At 25.7% G+C, this 17,785-nt stretch overlaps 3 protein-coding genes across 7 annotated transcripts in view; 1 reads left to right on the forward strand and 2 right to left on the reverse strand.

Moving 5' to 3' along the window:
• Positions 1-17,785, forward strand: part of LOC145941913 (uncharacterized) — a 246,211-nt gene that overhangs the window by 190,626 nt on the left and 37,800 nt on the right. The gene's annotated exons all lie outside the window — the stretch shown is intronic.
• Positions 2,801-7,996, reverse strand: LOC145941372 (odorant receptor 4-like). Its single transcript, XM_083047495.1, has 7 exons — positions 7,981-7,996; positions 6,062-6,328; positions 5,366-5,843; positions 4,899-4,998; positions 4,541-4,660; positions 4,329-4,484; positions 2,801-2,854 (listed from the first exon to the last, which is right to left on the reverse strand). The coding sequence occupies exons 1-7, from the start codon at positions 7,994-7,996 to the stop codon at positions 2,801-2,803; spliced, it is 1,191 nt and encodes a 396-aa protein (XP_082903621.1).
• On the reverse strand, positions 9,627-16,307 carry LOC145941370 (odorant receptor 22c-like). Its single transcript, XM_083047494.1, has 7 exons — positions 16,271-16,307; positions 14,037-14,306; positions 13,237-13,714; positions 11,481-11,580; positions 10,802-10,921; positions 10,589-10,744; positions 9,627-9,693 (listed from the first exon to the last, which is right to left on the reverse strand). The coding sequence occupies exons 1-7, from the start codon at positions 16,284-16,286 to the stop codon at positions 9,640-9,642; spliced, it is 1,194 nt and encodes a 397-aa protein (XP_082903620.1). The 5' UTR covers positions 16,287-16,307; the 3' UTR covers positions 9,627-9,639.

Below are 17,785 nucleotides of genomic sequence, written 5' to 3' on the forward strand. Positions count from 1 at the left end.
TTGTATGTGTTTGTGTGTGTGTAAAATCAAAGTTTATTCTTGTATGTACTGCGTACATATAAACTCAGTGCTTCGGTAGTAGTGCACATGTACGCGTTCTCGCTTGTTTTTTTTTATTCGTCTCTTTTTCCATCACGCGAGAAAGAGACAGACTATATAAAAAAAATTAATTGAAAAAAAAAACAAAGAACTAAAGAAAATATATAATGACTAACTCTGTAATGACTAACTATGTAATAAAAATGTATAATATATAAGCTAACTAATATATAGACCTACCTATATATAACATGCTACCTAACTAAAATATATATATGTAAACACAACTCTGTACAAATATATGTATAACAAAATATTATAATTTATAAAATCATTAATAATTGATCAGATCAGTATTAAAAGTTTGTATTTTGTGTTTAAATTCGTATAAAAGAAATAAAAATTTAATATAAACATATAAATAAATTTTTATTAAAAATGTTTAGTTGACTTCTTAAAATTTTTGAATTTTTTAGTCAGTTTAAAATAATTTTTTTTCATTTATTTTTATTTATAATCGGAAACGTCTTGTTATATATTAAGTATTATACATATAGGGATATCTTAGTTTGGGTGTTTCAACTAAAAAAATATTTGTATGATAAAAATATTAATTTTGAATTTTTTGCATAATATGTATATCGATTACATAATTAATAATAATATCTTATAAATTTATTTCTCTTAATATCTTCCTGCATTTTAATTGCATTTTTCTTTACTAAATTAAAGTTTTAGTACTAACATTTGAATATATTATATTTTATTTGAAAAGAGTTGATATTATTTTCGATGAAATCAGAAACGATACATAAAATTTTATAAAATGTTATTACATATCCTATAATATTCTGACATTTTGCAAAACTTCTAAATAGTGTTTATTTTAGTAAATAAAGAGGAATATTTAATTGGAAAAAACTGCAAGATACTCTATATATTACTTACTGTATTTGTAAAACAAAAAATTATAAACTAACATATCGAATTACTTTAGAATTACATGGAATTACTTTAGCATTACATGGAATTACTTTATATTATTTTATATTGCATAGTATTACTTGGAATTACTTTATATTGTTTAGTATTACACGTAATTCCGTCGCATTACTTATAATTACACGGCGCATTACATGGAATTACTTGGAATTCCCGATAATTTGCAATACATGTACAAATTTTTGGTGAGTGAGACACCCCTTGGAGATACCCATTTTTATTCTTACTCTACACAAAGAAAATGTTAACGGAAAACGCTTACGCTGTCTAACAAAGTATTACTGCTATTAAATAAATTATTTCGCATCATTTTATGCAGATAGACATGTCATAGAATGTTCTCTGTAATAACATTATATATGTTCTCATTAATAACATTTCATCGATAATTTTATCAATAATAAATATTGAATAACATATATGCTTGGGTCATTATCAATTAGAATTAGATGTGATTTGTTTTAATTATTATTAATACTTTTCAGTTGATAATGTTACAAATCTTATATTGAAAATTGTATTGTATTAACTCTGCTGTTCTGCAATTATGTGGCGTTAAAGAATTCTACAGTTTCTCAATTCAATGAATGTGCTTCGAATTACTTGAATGACCATTTAAAACAAAAGAAGCAATATATGCATTTTCTTCATTCTAATTGAGTAATTACTTTGAGTATTTGCAGTGTCAAGTATAATGCATTGTTAAAATATACTGAAATAATAATGTGTTCTAAGTAGAACAATTTTATGAAATTATGATCAAAATAAGTGAGATATAAGGATGTCTATTTATTTATCTTTTTATATTCTATAGCTGCTTATGTGCTTGCGCGAGATGATAGGGTGCAAAAAACAATAAAAATAAGATAACTTCTATTTATGATATTTATAGCAGACAGTTTTTTTTTCAATATATACTGTAATAATGTTTGATTTTTGTAACGTTATTTTTTATTTCTATTAGATTGTGTATAAGATTAATTATGAGGTTGTAATGTATTACATACATATACGTATGAGCCAGACAAAAAGAGCGATTGAATATGGAAGACACCGGATACTTTTATAAAAAATATCTGTATTTGTTAATCACACACATTATGGATCCTATTCTGCAAAATCACTCATGATTTTGATTGGTTGAAAATATGAGGATTTTGACTGATTTAGCATATTTATAAGCGCCTTATTTTGCAGATTCTTTATATAAAACAATACAAAAAGAAACTCGGAAACTGATTCAGGATATTAATTGCGTTTGATGAGATATATCTTGATATAAAAAAATTTCTGAGAGGCAGATAATGTTTCAATTTTTATGACAATCCATAATCTCGTAATTGTGTTGATGAGACCCAAAAATGTAAACATTTTTTGTTTGCTTCGGTTCGAAGTCGCTGAACATTGAAGTTTGAAGTGACACTGAAAAAGATAAAGAGATCTGTAATTTCATGTCGTCGATGATCAAGTTTTGGCTTGAATAACAATCTAATTTTTAAGATTACAGATAGTATTTTTTTTTGTTTTTCTGATAAAAAGAGAAAGCAATCTTCGCTTCTTTTTAATTATCTCTTTAATTCTTTCAATACATTGTCGGATGTAGATGAATAAACAGTTTGTTGCGCATATAAATGTGTATTTGTTCAGCAAAAATCACGTTACAGATGATACGTATAAACTTGTTTCTTGAATTATTAGAAAACAAACAGTAATCAATTTATGCGTAATTAGTTCGATATAATTTTTAATATGATTGTCTTTAGTCCTTCATTGTCAGCAACGCAGATAAGTATCCCATTGATGTTTTTACCGTCTAAACGAAATAAAAATTAAACATAGAATTATTTTATTTTCTGAAATGAAGATAACAATGTGATTTATTTAAAATATGCGTGAATATTTCACGTATGTGTGAAATATACTGGTAATAAATCTGCTGTTTCTCTATTCAATAATTTAGCTTTCAATATTTTTCACCAACAATTTTACGACAATTTTCTATCCAGCATTTTGCTGTCCAAGATATATCGCTATTAAAACGCAATAAATATTCTCTGTATGTTTCTATAATCTCTAAAGTCTTTATAAAATTATATGATTGTAGTTAAATTAGAATTACAATTCGATTAGATTACATTAGTAAGATTATATATTAAATTATGGAATTAAAATGGAAATTTTAATATTTTATACATAATAGATTAATTAATTTTATGAGTTCAAACATTGAAATATCAAAAGAGGAATTATCAAATACTGAGAAATAGTCAAACAGTGAAATATATTAAATATATATATATGTATATCAAAATTCATTATAAATGATGAATTATCTTACAATTAAGAAATTACTGAACGAACAAGTGTCGGATGAGAAAATGATAAATAGTGAAGTATTTATAAATTAAATATTATGTACGGAATCCGCGTAGTTTCATTATAATTCTTTAAATTAAAAATTTGTATTAATTTATATTAAATGTTTTATTCTATCTCTATATGTTTAAATGCCAATATCTCTAAAAGGAAGCATATACCTTTAAATCGGATTTTTTCATATTTTGACATCTTTAACTCAAATTGGTGATGTAAATCAAAAACATTTTGTATATTTAATATAATGTCAAAAATATTTTAAAAATAAGTGACCAAACTTTTGGAATATTTTATTCATTTTTTTAAAAAATGAAGTAAACATGAATTCGGAAATGCTTTTTCTGAGATATAAATACCTTTTGTTTAAAATAGAATTCGAGAATGCTTATTAAATGTGTTGTGCAAGTACTCTATTATCAGATTTTCTACTAAAAATGTTATTTTCAAGAACAAGATTTTGTGATATTTGTGATATTATTATCGAAATATTTTGATATCGCTTTGTGCGATAAAATTTCAATATATTTCAAGAACTTCAAACATCTTTAATAATTTTTCATGAAACATTGATATGAAGTATTCTCATTACATTAGAAGAAAAACATTTCTAGCAATTTTTTAAATAAAATATTCTTAAATAATTTTTCTTGTAAACAAAAGAATGATTATATCATTGAAAAAAGCGTCTTTTCGGATGTATCATATGATGATTTTCTTTTATCATTTAAGATAGGTGGATGTAAGATGCATTTCCTCTTCTTCTATAGTTTGGTCTCTTATTTCTAAAACACTCCTTGCATAATGAAACACGAATAAAATAATTTTTTATTTTATAAATTGAAGGAATAAATATTTCTGTATATGAATTTTGTATATGAAAAACAAATGTACCTTTGCTCATCGATACTTACTGTTTCAAACATTTCTAGCGAAAATGTTCCGAATTTTCCAGCTGTTAATCTAAGCGGAATTGTAGATCCATATACGATAAACATTAAATCCTTTGCTTCTTTCGCTGGTAGATCGTACCATTTACATTCGTACACACCATATGCTATACTGGTGCTCTGAAATTTCATTTTTATTTTACACAAATTGCGTTAACATACAATAACTGTCTTACCTCCGTTATAAGTCTTTCAGCCGAATAGCAATAAATATACAAATGCGTCAACACAAGAACGACATAAAACGAGAGAAAAGCCACTTTGATAATGGATATGTCCAAATTGTCTGTTATCATCTGAAAATAATATACATTTCAGTTCAAAGTATAATATAGTATATGTATAATAGCATATAATAGTATAATAGTATATAATAGGATATAATAGTATAATTGCCACAACATTAAAGTATATATATTTTTTTTCAATTTATCTTATATATATTTTCTCAATGTTTTTATTACAAGTTTTTACTTGCAAATATTCAAGTAAAATGAATATAAAACGTACTTTTATACAAGTCATTTTACTTACTGTATAAACTTGAAAAGTTTGAAAACACAGTTGAAAAGTAGCACCCAGCATATGTACAAATAGCACTGCGCTGTAACAGTCATCGATGGTCTTGACATTCCTTAAAAAATTTAACATTACTTATATAGTGTCAATTTCTTATTAGAATTCCAATATATAAATATATAAATCTTACAACAATTTAATTAAAATTTTTAATAAGATAGTTTTATTTTTTAATATTTTTTATGCTTAAGTCTGACAGCTTTCAAATTTTCCACATTTAAAAAGCATATCATAAATCTTTTAAAAAATATTCATTGAAAAGATATTTGTTTGTGAAATATCATATGTACCTCTTCTTATAGATAAGAAAAGAAAATAAAAAATGCTGAAATAATTATTAAATATTTCATAAATAAGCTACTAATATAAATGCATACTTATGCATCATAGTGATTAAAAAAGTGATTAAAAAACCTTCATACCTAATGAGATGCTGGTGTCGTATAGCAATCGCGCTTAGACCTTCCTTAAATCTCGAAGACGATATAGATCTGTTGGGTAATTCGCCAACATGATTGTTAAGTGTCGTTCGTAGATTTATCAGCTGTGCACACATGTGCAGCAAGAGTATCGAGACGAAGCAGTCGACCGTACAATTGATGATGGCCGAATATACGCCGCCGGAAAGTTGAATGAAAAAAGTGATTTCGTAGTTTGGACTCTTTTGAATGTTGTATGGATACGGGAAACGATAGACGAGACTACGTTGCGGCAGATGCATGTTTCGATAGAACTTCAAGAGATTGAGAGATACGTAAAACGTTACTGTACACGATGCAGCCATGCAACATTTAAAGGCTAAACTTCTGCCACGTCTCGCAATGTTCAACATTGTATCTCGTTCGCAAGGATTCGAAGTTCTCCAGTCGATCATGACTGACGTCATCAGTGTGCGAAGGGCTTCCCAAATTAAACACATCAATATCAATAGAAATTATCAAAGCAAATTATATAATAAATTTATATAAAAAGGAGTATTATATACAATGACAGTTCTTAAATTTGAGCAAGTATATACAGCTTTTTGACATTTATATTACCGATGATAAAAATTAATAAGTAAAATAATTTTAATAAAATTAAAAATCCATATTTATCGTCCTGAAACAATAACTTACTTTCACCATGATACCAGGTAGCAACTAACTTGCTCAACGCCATCAAGCCAAAGTTGGCGGAGGCTACATACTCCACCATCCGACCTACGTTGCCCCAAGCGCGAATCATATTTGTCAATTGCGGTACGATCATGTAGAGACTCAGGATACAGGCAGCGATGATGAATCTTATATTTGGCCGAAAAATATTCAAAGAGACTTGTGGATCGGGCCATACGCCTAACAGCCGCAAACATTGGCGACTTAGGGTGAACGCGTAACTCAAATCTAAGAAATTCAAGTTTTATAAGTAATATCTCATCACACTGAATGTTAATTCAGATAAAATGTCTTTCTTTTAAAACATCATCTTGAAACATTTTTTTTTTTTATGTGTGTCTTCTCTTAATTATTTATTATCGAATTTATAAGCTGTTTGATTTTTTTTATTCACCTTTCACGAAATAATAATATAATCATATAGTGATAATAGTAAATTTTTCTCACTTTAATATAAAACACTGTAAAAATGACAACTAACACTAGACTTACACTCGGTAAATAAATATGAACAAAAAGAAAAATATAATACTTTTGTTAAAATAAAGTTTTATATTTTTCATAATAATTTGTGCATACACTTTTCACATTTTTACATTTACGGTTTATGGTTTACGTTTTCGTAGGTTAAAACGTAAATCTTTTTTCGCAAGAGGGATTTCTGCAAAGTTTGCATTTATCCTGATGTAAAATGGTGTTTTAATTTTGCTTCGATTTCCTAGAAGTTAAACTTTTCTGTAACTCTGTTTTTACGAAAGGCAACAAAAAACGATTCGTGTACAACTACGTCATTTGATTTTTTTTTCCACTATGCAACTTTGCAACTCAAAAACATTTTTAATCTACACTTCGACGGCAAACACTTTTTGCTAGCCATAAAGTTGAATATCAACTCTGACAAACTTTCGTGGAGCATAAAGTTTTATGACTGATCTATAGACGACCGCAATAAACCACAACTTTTGCGAACATTTGTAATTGTTAAGAACGAATTGTTCTTTTATTTAATAAATCTTTAGTTAAATAATTATTATTATGTATTATTTGCCCGCACATATTTTTTAGTTAGTAAATGTTTAATAAAGAATATGTTAAGTAACAAATACAAGATATAATCACATTAGTCGAAGAAATAAGAAATTTTTTATGATCGACAAAATATATAAGCACACATAAAAATAAAAATAAAATATTTCAAATTTCTAAAATTAAAATAATTTAAATTTAATCAAGAGTATGAAATTAAGAAAATATTAGAGAGGCAATAGATATCTTACGATGTATCCCTTGTAAAAAAAACACAACATGTATCACATAAAACAAATTATTTTGTAATTCACACACTTTTCGTAAACACAAATAGATAATAATTTAATGAAAATTAATTTTTACTTTTTTATAGAAATTTAAATGAAAATAAAAATATCTGTTATTGCACACATTATAATCAAAAATCTACACACAGAGAATTTTCTCTTAGAACTTACCTTGAATAAATCATGGTAATCGTGGGACACACACATGCGCGCACACACATACACACAAACACACAATATGGTATGGAAAGAATTTTATAAGAATTTCTTTGATTAATATTTATCACAATAAAAATAATAATATCTATATTACTATGCAGTTTAGTTCAAAATTAAACATGTTTTATTGTGATAAATATTAATCAGAAAAATTCTCATAAAATTCTTTCCATACCATATTGTCCTTCGATTACCATGATTTTCAGGATAATTTCTAAGAGAAAATTCTTTCAGTGTGTAGTTTTTATACTCTACTATATCACGTAACTATTTCACTTAAAGAAATTAGATTTTTCAGTAGAAAATGTAACGAACTTTCTACCATTTTTCGGAAATATATTTTACCTTTATTGACATTCATTGATGTTCACAGAGCGAAAATTATAGTTGGACTGAATCGCTCTTCGCGATTGTACTAAACCGCCGTCATTTCGCGCTTGCTCAGTACACGAAGGATGAACCGTTACCATTTGTGAATATCTCTTTAAACCCTTTCGGATAATCGATAATAATACGAATGACACATAATTATCCCTGATCCGACGAATGCAATACTTACTTTTCGAGTATAAGTTAGTTACTTGTTTCTCGAAGAGTGTACTCGCTTGTGAATATCAAGTGCTACTTTTCTGGCGATTGCTCAAGATCTGCAAAGAAATGTCACTAAAGCAAAAATGATCCAAATTAAAAAGCACACGTATGTAATATGAAATATATACTTACAGACATGATACCGTACGAAAGAAAAGTAGAAATAAATATAAAGATTAAGAATACAATCGTGCAATCGAATATGAAGTGATTTTATGTGCGAAAATAAATCGAAGATGCAAAATAAAACTTTTTGGTAGAATACTTTTTTTCAGAGAATTAATTGTGAAAAAAATGTAATATATTTTTGTTTTTTTAATTTTAAAGAATTTCTCATTTGTGTTAAGATATTACATTTATCTCGCTAAGACTATTAAAATTGACATAAAAACGTACAATATTTTCTTTTATTTTATTTCAAAAATAAAATTTATCTTGATATCTTTTTATATAATTCTCTCTTATTTTTTAATAACGTAAATTTCTTCTTTAATAATAATGTACATTTTTTTTAATTGCTTTACTAAATAGAATGTTGTACTTTTATAATGTATCAATATAATTGAAATTTTGGACGATATATATGATCAAAAGTTATTAAAGATTCATTATTCAAATTTAAAATAGGAAAATATGTCATTTACTGTCAATATTTCAAAGGTAATGTTTTCAAAAATAAAATTTTTAAAAAATTTTAATTTTTTTATTCTTTCGATTTGTTTTCTATAAATTAATTATTATAAATTTAATATTAATAAAAATAATATAATTAATATAAATTAATGTCGTAGTCTTTACTTGGTTATTACGACTGTATTCCTGAATTATCTTATGGAACTTTCATAATGGTGACTGTATTTTTATATTAGTAACACTTACATATACATATTATTTCAATAACTTCTGATCTTAATTATTAAATTAAATTATATTTCGTTAGGTACGAAAGAATTTATTCGAGCAAAATACGTAGACGAGAAATGACAGAAGAAAAGGATAGATGGAAATGTTTATCAAAGTAAACTATTATTGTTATTATATTCTCTTATATATATATTCACTTTAAAAAGATAAAATACATTACAATAATATAATAAATTATATCAACAATCAGAATGTTATGGCCTGTTATGCTCTAAAAGTATAATTCAATCATTTTCTTAACTTATTTATAATTAGAGATAGAACTAAATAGAAACTGAAGAATGTGTATTGTGACGAAAAAAAACATGTTTAGCCAGAAAATATTATGTTACAGACAACTTATATAAATCTAATCATTTAATTGTTAGAACATAAGTAGTAGATAATTATGCGCACTTATAGTTTGATTTTAATAATATTTTAATATTTTAATATTAATATTTTCTACATGTATGTATATCCACACATATTATCTTCTACATATCTTCTTTAACCTTTTATTGTCACCAACATAGATAAGTATCCCATTGCCGTTTTCACCGACTAAACAGAGTAAAAATTGAAAATGAGGATATTTATATTTTATTTTGTTTTTATGGTAAAATAATGATATAATATAATAGAATCATATACACAAAATATGATATACAAGATGTCTCATACTTATATAATTCTTTTTTTGCTTCAATAACATTTTGTACAGATTAATTAGAATCGAAAGTTATAATGCTCAGACATAGGAGGCTATATTAGTTTTTTTTACAATATCTTATTTTTTCAAATTTAAATTTTTGAAGAGAAAAAAATTCATTTTTGTTTTAATTGGAAGATATACATTAATTTAATGGTATTATTATTATTATTATTATATTTTATTATTTTTTTGTTACAGAATTAATCATTTTCTTTAAATAAATTAAAATAATTTAAATAGGTTTATCCATTATATTATCCATTTTTACTGAAGAAAAGAATTGAATAATTACTTGAAATACAATTAAAATATATCATTAGTAATCATATTTCTTGTCAGTTGTAGTTAATATTTGTCAATATCAGCCAAGTAGTAAAAATCACCTAATCATCTAAATTGTCGAAATTGATATCAGATGACAGATGTTAATGCGCGTGTAAGTTATGAACCTGACAACGTATAAAACGTAATATCAACGATCAACTTTAATCATTTATAATTCAAACACGCTACGTATCGACATTTTCAAATATTAAGATTTATTATCCTAAATCCTAATTAATCTGCATATTTAAAGTATTATATATATATACAATATATTTTGAGATATATTTTGCATATATTATATAATACAATAATTAATCAGCAATAAAGCAATATTTAATTTATAATATATTAATGAGAAATATGAATTTTACAATATATTGTACAAAAAGAAATATGTTTTTAAGAATAGTGTCTTACTGTTCCAAACATCTCCATCGAAAAAGTCCCGAATTTTCCAGCTGTCAATCTAAGCGGTATTGAAGAACCATGTGCAATAAATATTAAATTCTTCGCATCTTTGGCCGGTATATTATACCATTTGCATTCATATACGCTGTAGGCTATACTGCTGCTCTGAAAAATACACTTTTTGTTTTACACAAATCATGCTAACTTACATAACTATCTTACCTCTGTTGAGAGTCTTTCAGCTGAGTAGCAATAAATGTGCAATTGCATCAACATAAGGATGACATAAAATGAACGAAAAGCCATTTTGAAAGCAGATACGTCTAATTTGTCTGCTATTATCTGAAGATATACGTTTCTCTCAACTCAGCATATAATAACGTAATTATGCCACAATATTCAAATTAAATGTATTATAATATGAAAAGATTAAACTTTATATATTGTGTGTATATATATATATATATATATATATATAGGGTATTTATAAAGTCTGAAATTTTTAAGAAAACTTGTTAAATTCACGTCTTATTTAAATCTCTATTTCGAACTGAAAAAAATTTAATGGTCAAAATAGAATTTTTTTATGGAAAGGACTTAAAGACGAACATTTTTACATCTCAAACTTTTTTTAGAATTTTCCAAATGATAATAACGATTTTTTGAAAATTAGCTTTTTTCGAACTTTAACCCTAAATAACTCCTGAATAGATCCACTGGATAGGTCAACTTATTTAAGCCAAAAATTTTCTTTTTTATGCCTTTTCAAACAATATAAGTTGGGTTAGACTTTATAAACATTCTATATATATATACAGATTTAAAAATTTGTTTATTTCAAGATAGGCGAATATATATTAAAGTAAAGAGAAAATATATTTATACAAGTTGTTGTACTTACCGTATAAACTTGAAAAGTTTGAAAACACAGTTGAAAAGTGGTGGCTAGCATATGCACAAATAGCACTCCGCTGTAACAGTTGTCGATTGTCTTTGCATTCCTTAAAAAATTATTCACATTACCCACTTATTATAGTAGATTGTCGACCTATTATATTGGAATTCCAATGTGTATTATATATGTGTAAGAGAGTGATTACACTTGAAAATTACTAAAATATCAAAATCTTTTATTTTTTTTTAATGAAGATAATAAAATGTAAAGATTAATTTTCTTAAATCTTTTGGAATATATATAAAATAATTTCTGTAACATATAAATATATTTAATTGTGTTTAAAAAGAATATTAAACATATAAAAATAGAGTTAAACTCTTGAAACGTTTTTCTTAATATCGTGTGTTTTTTGACGTTATAACATTTATTTTTCATAGAAATCACTCTGATCTGATTGTTCATAATTTTCATTGTTATTCAATTCAGAAATGAATAAATTATGATTTAATTTTGTTTAATTTAAATAAATTGTAATTTTAATTAAAAATTACAAGCAATAAAAGTTGCGAAAAAATTGATTTTGTTTTATAATTAAAATTCAGATAGAGTTATTTAACAGAAAAGTGCCGATTAAAATATAGTTAAACATATGAGAAAGAAGGTAAAAAAAATGCAAGAATATATAAAGCTACTTTCTTAATTAAATTGAAGTATCATTGATTTAAGGGCTGGTTAGGTTAGGTTTCAATTACTTAGTATATTTTATCCGACAGATAGCATATGTTCGTCTTTTTTTAAAACTTATCTGATAAAAGTCTGTCGGGTGAAATTTACCAAGAAGTTGGAAACAACCAGCCAATAATGACAAGATTCCACTGAAAATCAGTAATCAGTATTTTAGTAAATAAACATTGCCTTCTTATATAGAGAATCAGTAAATTATATTATAATATTATATATAAATACTATCAGCTGATAAGCAGTGATTTCACTATAGCATTGTAACCAGAGAAATCTCACTAATAATGAGAAGAATCATTTAATGATAATAGCTGATTTTTCAGTGAAATCACTTACTGTTATAATCAGTGAAATACATAGTAGTCTAGTATAGTCTATAGTCTATACTATAGTAGTCTATATACTTACTGATCAGTAAGTATTTTAAAATAAAATACTTATACTGATTTTCAGTGAAAACATTTACACTTTGTTCCTCCTCTTATGTGTCTCACTGATTATGACAGTAAGTGTTTTCTCTGAAAAGTCAGCCATTAACATTGACTTATCACACGGTAATGGCTGATTTAAGAATACAATTTACTGATTCTATTTAAGAAAACAATGTATGAAAAAACAAATAAAGTTTGATTATTTTACTAAATAATTTCGCGATTGTACTTGCCTCCTTAATCTTGAACTAATTAATTTTTAATTTGATTTAATTTTAAATTCTTTATCTTTATATTTATATTTAAATATAATAGAATTTTAAAACACTTTTGACGCTTAGAAGCACGTTATACATAAAAAGAAATCTTAACTTTTTTTAGGATTTTCCAAATGATAGTAACGATCTTAATATAAGACATTTGTTTATGAGGTATTACATATGTATATCATATTTTTAATATGATACATATAAGAGAGGTATATATTTATTACATTTTATATTTTATAAAACTGCTTGGGAGGGGATGTGCATTTATAGATATTTTACATTTTACAATATTAAATAATCGCCGATAATTTGCGATACCTGATAAGATGTCCATGTCGTACAACAACGGCGGCTAAGCTTTCTTTAAATTTGGCAGTAGATATAGATTCATTGGCTAATTCATCGATCAACTTGTTGAGTGCCATTCGCAAATTTATCAATTGTCCGCACACATGCAGCAAGAGCATCGAGACAAAGCTGTCGATGGTACAGTTGATTAGTCCTGTGGATAATCCACCGCAAAGTTGAATGACAAATGTGATTTCGTAATTCGGACTCTTCTGGACGTTGTACAAATTAATGAAATGATAGACGAGGCTGCGTTGAGGCTGATGAATATTTCGAAAAAATTTCAGAAGATTAAAATACATGTAAAACGACACTCCGATTGTCGCGACAGTGTAATATCTAGAAGATAAACTTCTGCCACATCTCGCGAGCCTCAGCATCGTATTTCGTTCGTGGTTGTTCGAATTCATCCAGTCGGCTATGATTGATGTCATCAATGTTCGAAGTGCTTTCAAATTAAACATTGATATATTAAAAAATATATATAAATATTATATACATATATGTATAATTATATATAAATTATATATATAATATATAAATTTATATATATTAATTTATAAATTATCAAACAATACGATACAAACTATCTTTGTACAAAAATACTATTAAATATAAATGAATAGAAAAAACTAATAAATAGAAATCTATATAGAAATTATACAATAAAAATCTTTTGTTAGACGTAAATTGAAAATCTAGCATTTATATTATTTATAATAATAAAAATTTGTCCAATATGTTTATCGTTGCTTAAAATAAACGCTTACTTTCGCTGTGATACCAAGTAGTGATTAATTTAGTTAATGCTATCAAGCTCATGTTGGCCGCAGCTATGTTCTCCACTATCCGACTCACGTTACCCCAAACACGAATCACATTTGTCAACTGCGGCACGGTCACGTAGAAACTCACGATACACGCAATGATTATGAACCTTATGCTCGACAGACGTAAACTGCTTAAAGGAATACGTGGATCGGGCCATACACCCAACATCCGCAAACATTGCCGACTCAGGGCAAACGCGTAATTCAAATCTAAGAAAGCCAAGTTTTAGATAAAATATTACAGCTTAATTGTTTTAAAGTGACATTTTTATTTTACGCGCTATTATTTTAAGCTTTTTCCTAACATTTTCTTTTTACCTGTGTATTTTAAGCGCGTTCGGACCGATAGTTTTCTCGTTTACATCACTTTAGGCGGGTCAGAGAGGAATAGAGGGGAAAGATAGGAATTGAAATTTCAAATTGAGATATAATTCCAAAATAAGTTTTGGCATTATACCAAGCAAAATTCGTGCTCCGTGCACAATTATCCAGTTCTAACAAAAAAATTAATTTTCGCTATAACTGACGCACCAACATCATATGGCTCTTATAGCCAGCTTATTTTCAAATATATATTTTATCGAGAGCCTTAAGAATCCTTAATGTTAAGCAATTCAATTTTGAACATATTTGGAGATTTCTTGATTTTCTCTAATCTGCTTATTAGATTAGCACTCGTATACATTTTAAAATTTACTATTACTATTATTTTTTTTCTAATTTATTACCATCACATGTTATATGCATAAGCTATATTTATTTTATATTCAAGGGAAGCAGTACGCATTAAAATTGATAAATGTATACAACAAGAGGCCAAAAAACAATATTATGTTAAAAAATTTAAATATCTCTATTAATAAATTTATTATACTACTTTAACATGCACAATTATGTTATTTAAACTTGAAATCTTTATTGATAAAATTTTTATATATTATTATACTTCTAGGAAACACTGATTTAATTTTTTACTGGTAATTTTTTTTTAAGTTTAATTATAAGTTTCTCTCTCAAAAATTTTCTTTGTCTCTATTTATTCCAGAGGGAAACGATGAACGACTTGTATATGAGCACAATTCTAGCATTTGATTTATACCACTATATCCAACTTTGTTTCACTGAAAAACACTTTAGATCAATCTATATGTCGAAAGCGAATATTTTTTGCCAGTGTACGCTGAAGTACGAACTTTGACAAACTGTCGTGAAGTTTTATGACTGATCTATAGACGACCGCAATAAACCATAACTTTTGCGAACATTTGTAATTGTTAAGAACGAATTGTTCTTTTATTTAATAAATCTTTAGTTAAATAATTATTATTATGTATTATTTGCCCGCACATATTTTTTAGATAGTAAGTGTTTAATAAAGAATATGTTAAGTAACAAATACAAGATATAATCACATTAGTCGAAGAAATAAGAAATTTTTTATGATCGACAAAATATATAAGCACACATAAAAATAAAAATAAAATATTTCAAATTTCTAAAATTAAAATAATTTAAATTTAATCAAGAGTATGAAATTAAGAAAATATTAGAGAGGCAATAGATATCTTACGATGTAATGATCCCTTGTAAAAAAACACAACATGTATCACATAAAAAAAATTATTTTGTAATTCACACACTTTTCGTAAACACAAATAGATAATAATTTAATGAAAATTAATTTTTACTTTTTTATAGAAATTTAAATGAAAATAAAAATATCTGTTATTGCACACATTATAATCAAAAATCTACACAGAGAGAATTTTCTCTTAGATCTTACCTTGAAAAAATCATGGTAAACGTGGGACACACACGCGCGCACACACATACACACAAACACACAATATGGTATGGAAAGAATTTTATAAGAATTTCTTTGATTAATATTTATCACTATAAAAATAATAATATCTATATTACTATGCAGTTTAGTTCAAAATTAAACATGTTTTATTGTGATAAATATTAATCAGAAAAATTCTTATAAAATTCTTTCGATACCATATTGTCCTTCGATTACTATGATTTTCAGGATAAATTCTAAGAGAAAATTCTTTCAGTGTGTAGTTTTTATACTCTACTATATCACGTAACTATTTCACTTAAAGAAATTAGATTTTTCAGTAGAAAATGTAACGAACTTTCTACCATTTTTCGGAAATATATTCTACCTTTATTGACATTCATTGATGTTCACAGAGCGAAAATTATAGTTGGACTGAATCGCTCTTCGCGATTGTACTAAACCGCCGTCATTTCGCGCTTGCTCAGTACACGAAGGATGAACCGTTACCATCTGTGAATATCTCTTTAAACCCTTTCGGATAATCGATAATAATACGAATGACACATAATTACCCCTGATCCGACGAATGCAATACTTTCTGTTCGACTATAAGTTAGTTACTTGTTTCTCGAAGAGTGTACTCGCTTGTGAATATCAAGTGCTACATTTCTGGCGATTGCTCAATATCTGCAAAGAAATGTCACTAAAGCAAAAATGATCCAAATTAAAAAGCACACGTATGTAATATGAAATTTATACTTACAGACATGATACCGTACGAAAGAAAAGTAGAAATAAATATAAAGATTAAGAATACAATCGTACAATCGAATATGAAGTGATTTTATGTGCGAAAATAAATCGAAGATGCAAAATAAAACTTTTTGGTATAATACTTTTTCTTCAGAGAATTAATTGTGAAAATTGAAAAAAATGTAATAAATTTTTATTAATTTTAAAGAATCTTTAATTTGTGTTAAGATATTACATTTATTTCGACTAAGACTGTTAAAATTAATATAAAAAAATTTTATATTTTCTTTACTTTTATTTCAAAAATGAAATTTATCTTGATGTCTTTTTATATAATTTTCTCTTATTTTTTAGAAACGTAAATTTCTTTTTTAATAAACGCACATTATTTTAAATTGCTTTTCTAAATAAAATGTATTTTCATATTAATGTATTAATGTAATCAAAATAAATTTGAATGATAAATAATATAATAGAAAGTTATTGAAAATTATTTAAATTTAAAATACGAAAATATATTATTTTTTCTCAAAATTTCAAAGCTAATGTTTTCAAAAATAAAATTTCAAAAATTCTTAATTTTCTTATTCTTTCGATTTGTTTTCTATAAATTAATTATTATAAATTTAATATCAATAAAATGATATACTTAATATAAATTAATGTCGTTATCTTTACTTGGTTATTACGACTGTATTCCTGAATTATCTATTGGAACATTTATAATGGTGGACTTTATAAATGGATTCTATTTTTATATTAATAACATTCACATATATTATTTCAACAACTTCTTATTTTAATTATCAAATTAAATTATATTTTGTTAGGCACGAAAGAATTTATTCGAGCAAAATACGTAGACGAGAAATGACAAAAGAAAAGGATAGATGGAAATGTTTATCAAAGTAAACTATTATTGTTATTATTCTCTTATTCACACTTTAAAAAGATAAAATACATTACAATAATATAATAAAATAAATCATTAATCTTACGCTCTAAAAGTTTAATTCAGTCATTTTCTTAACTTATTTATAATTAGAGACAGAACTAAATAGAAACTGAAGAATGTGTATTGTGACGAAAAAACATGTTTAGCAAGAAAATATTATGTTACAGACAACTTATATAAATCTAATCATTT

This window comes from Prenolepis imparis, unplaced genomic scaffold (genome assembly GCF_030444845.1).
Source record: "Prenolepis imparis isolate NDT839.2.m4 unplaced genomic scaffold, iyPreImpa1.0 SCAF_10, whole genome shotgun sequence".
Lineage (NCBI taxonomy): Eukaryota > Metazoa > Arthropoda > Insecta > Hymenoptera > Formicidae > Prenolepis > Prenolepis imparis.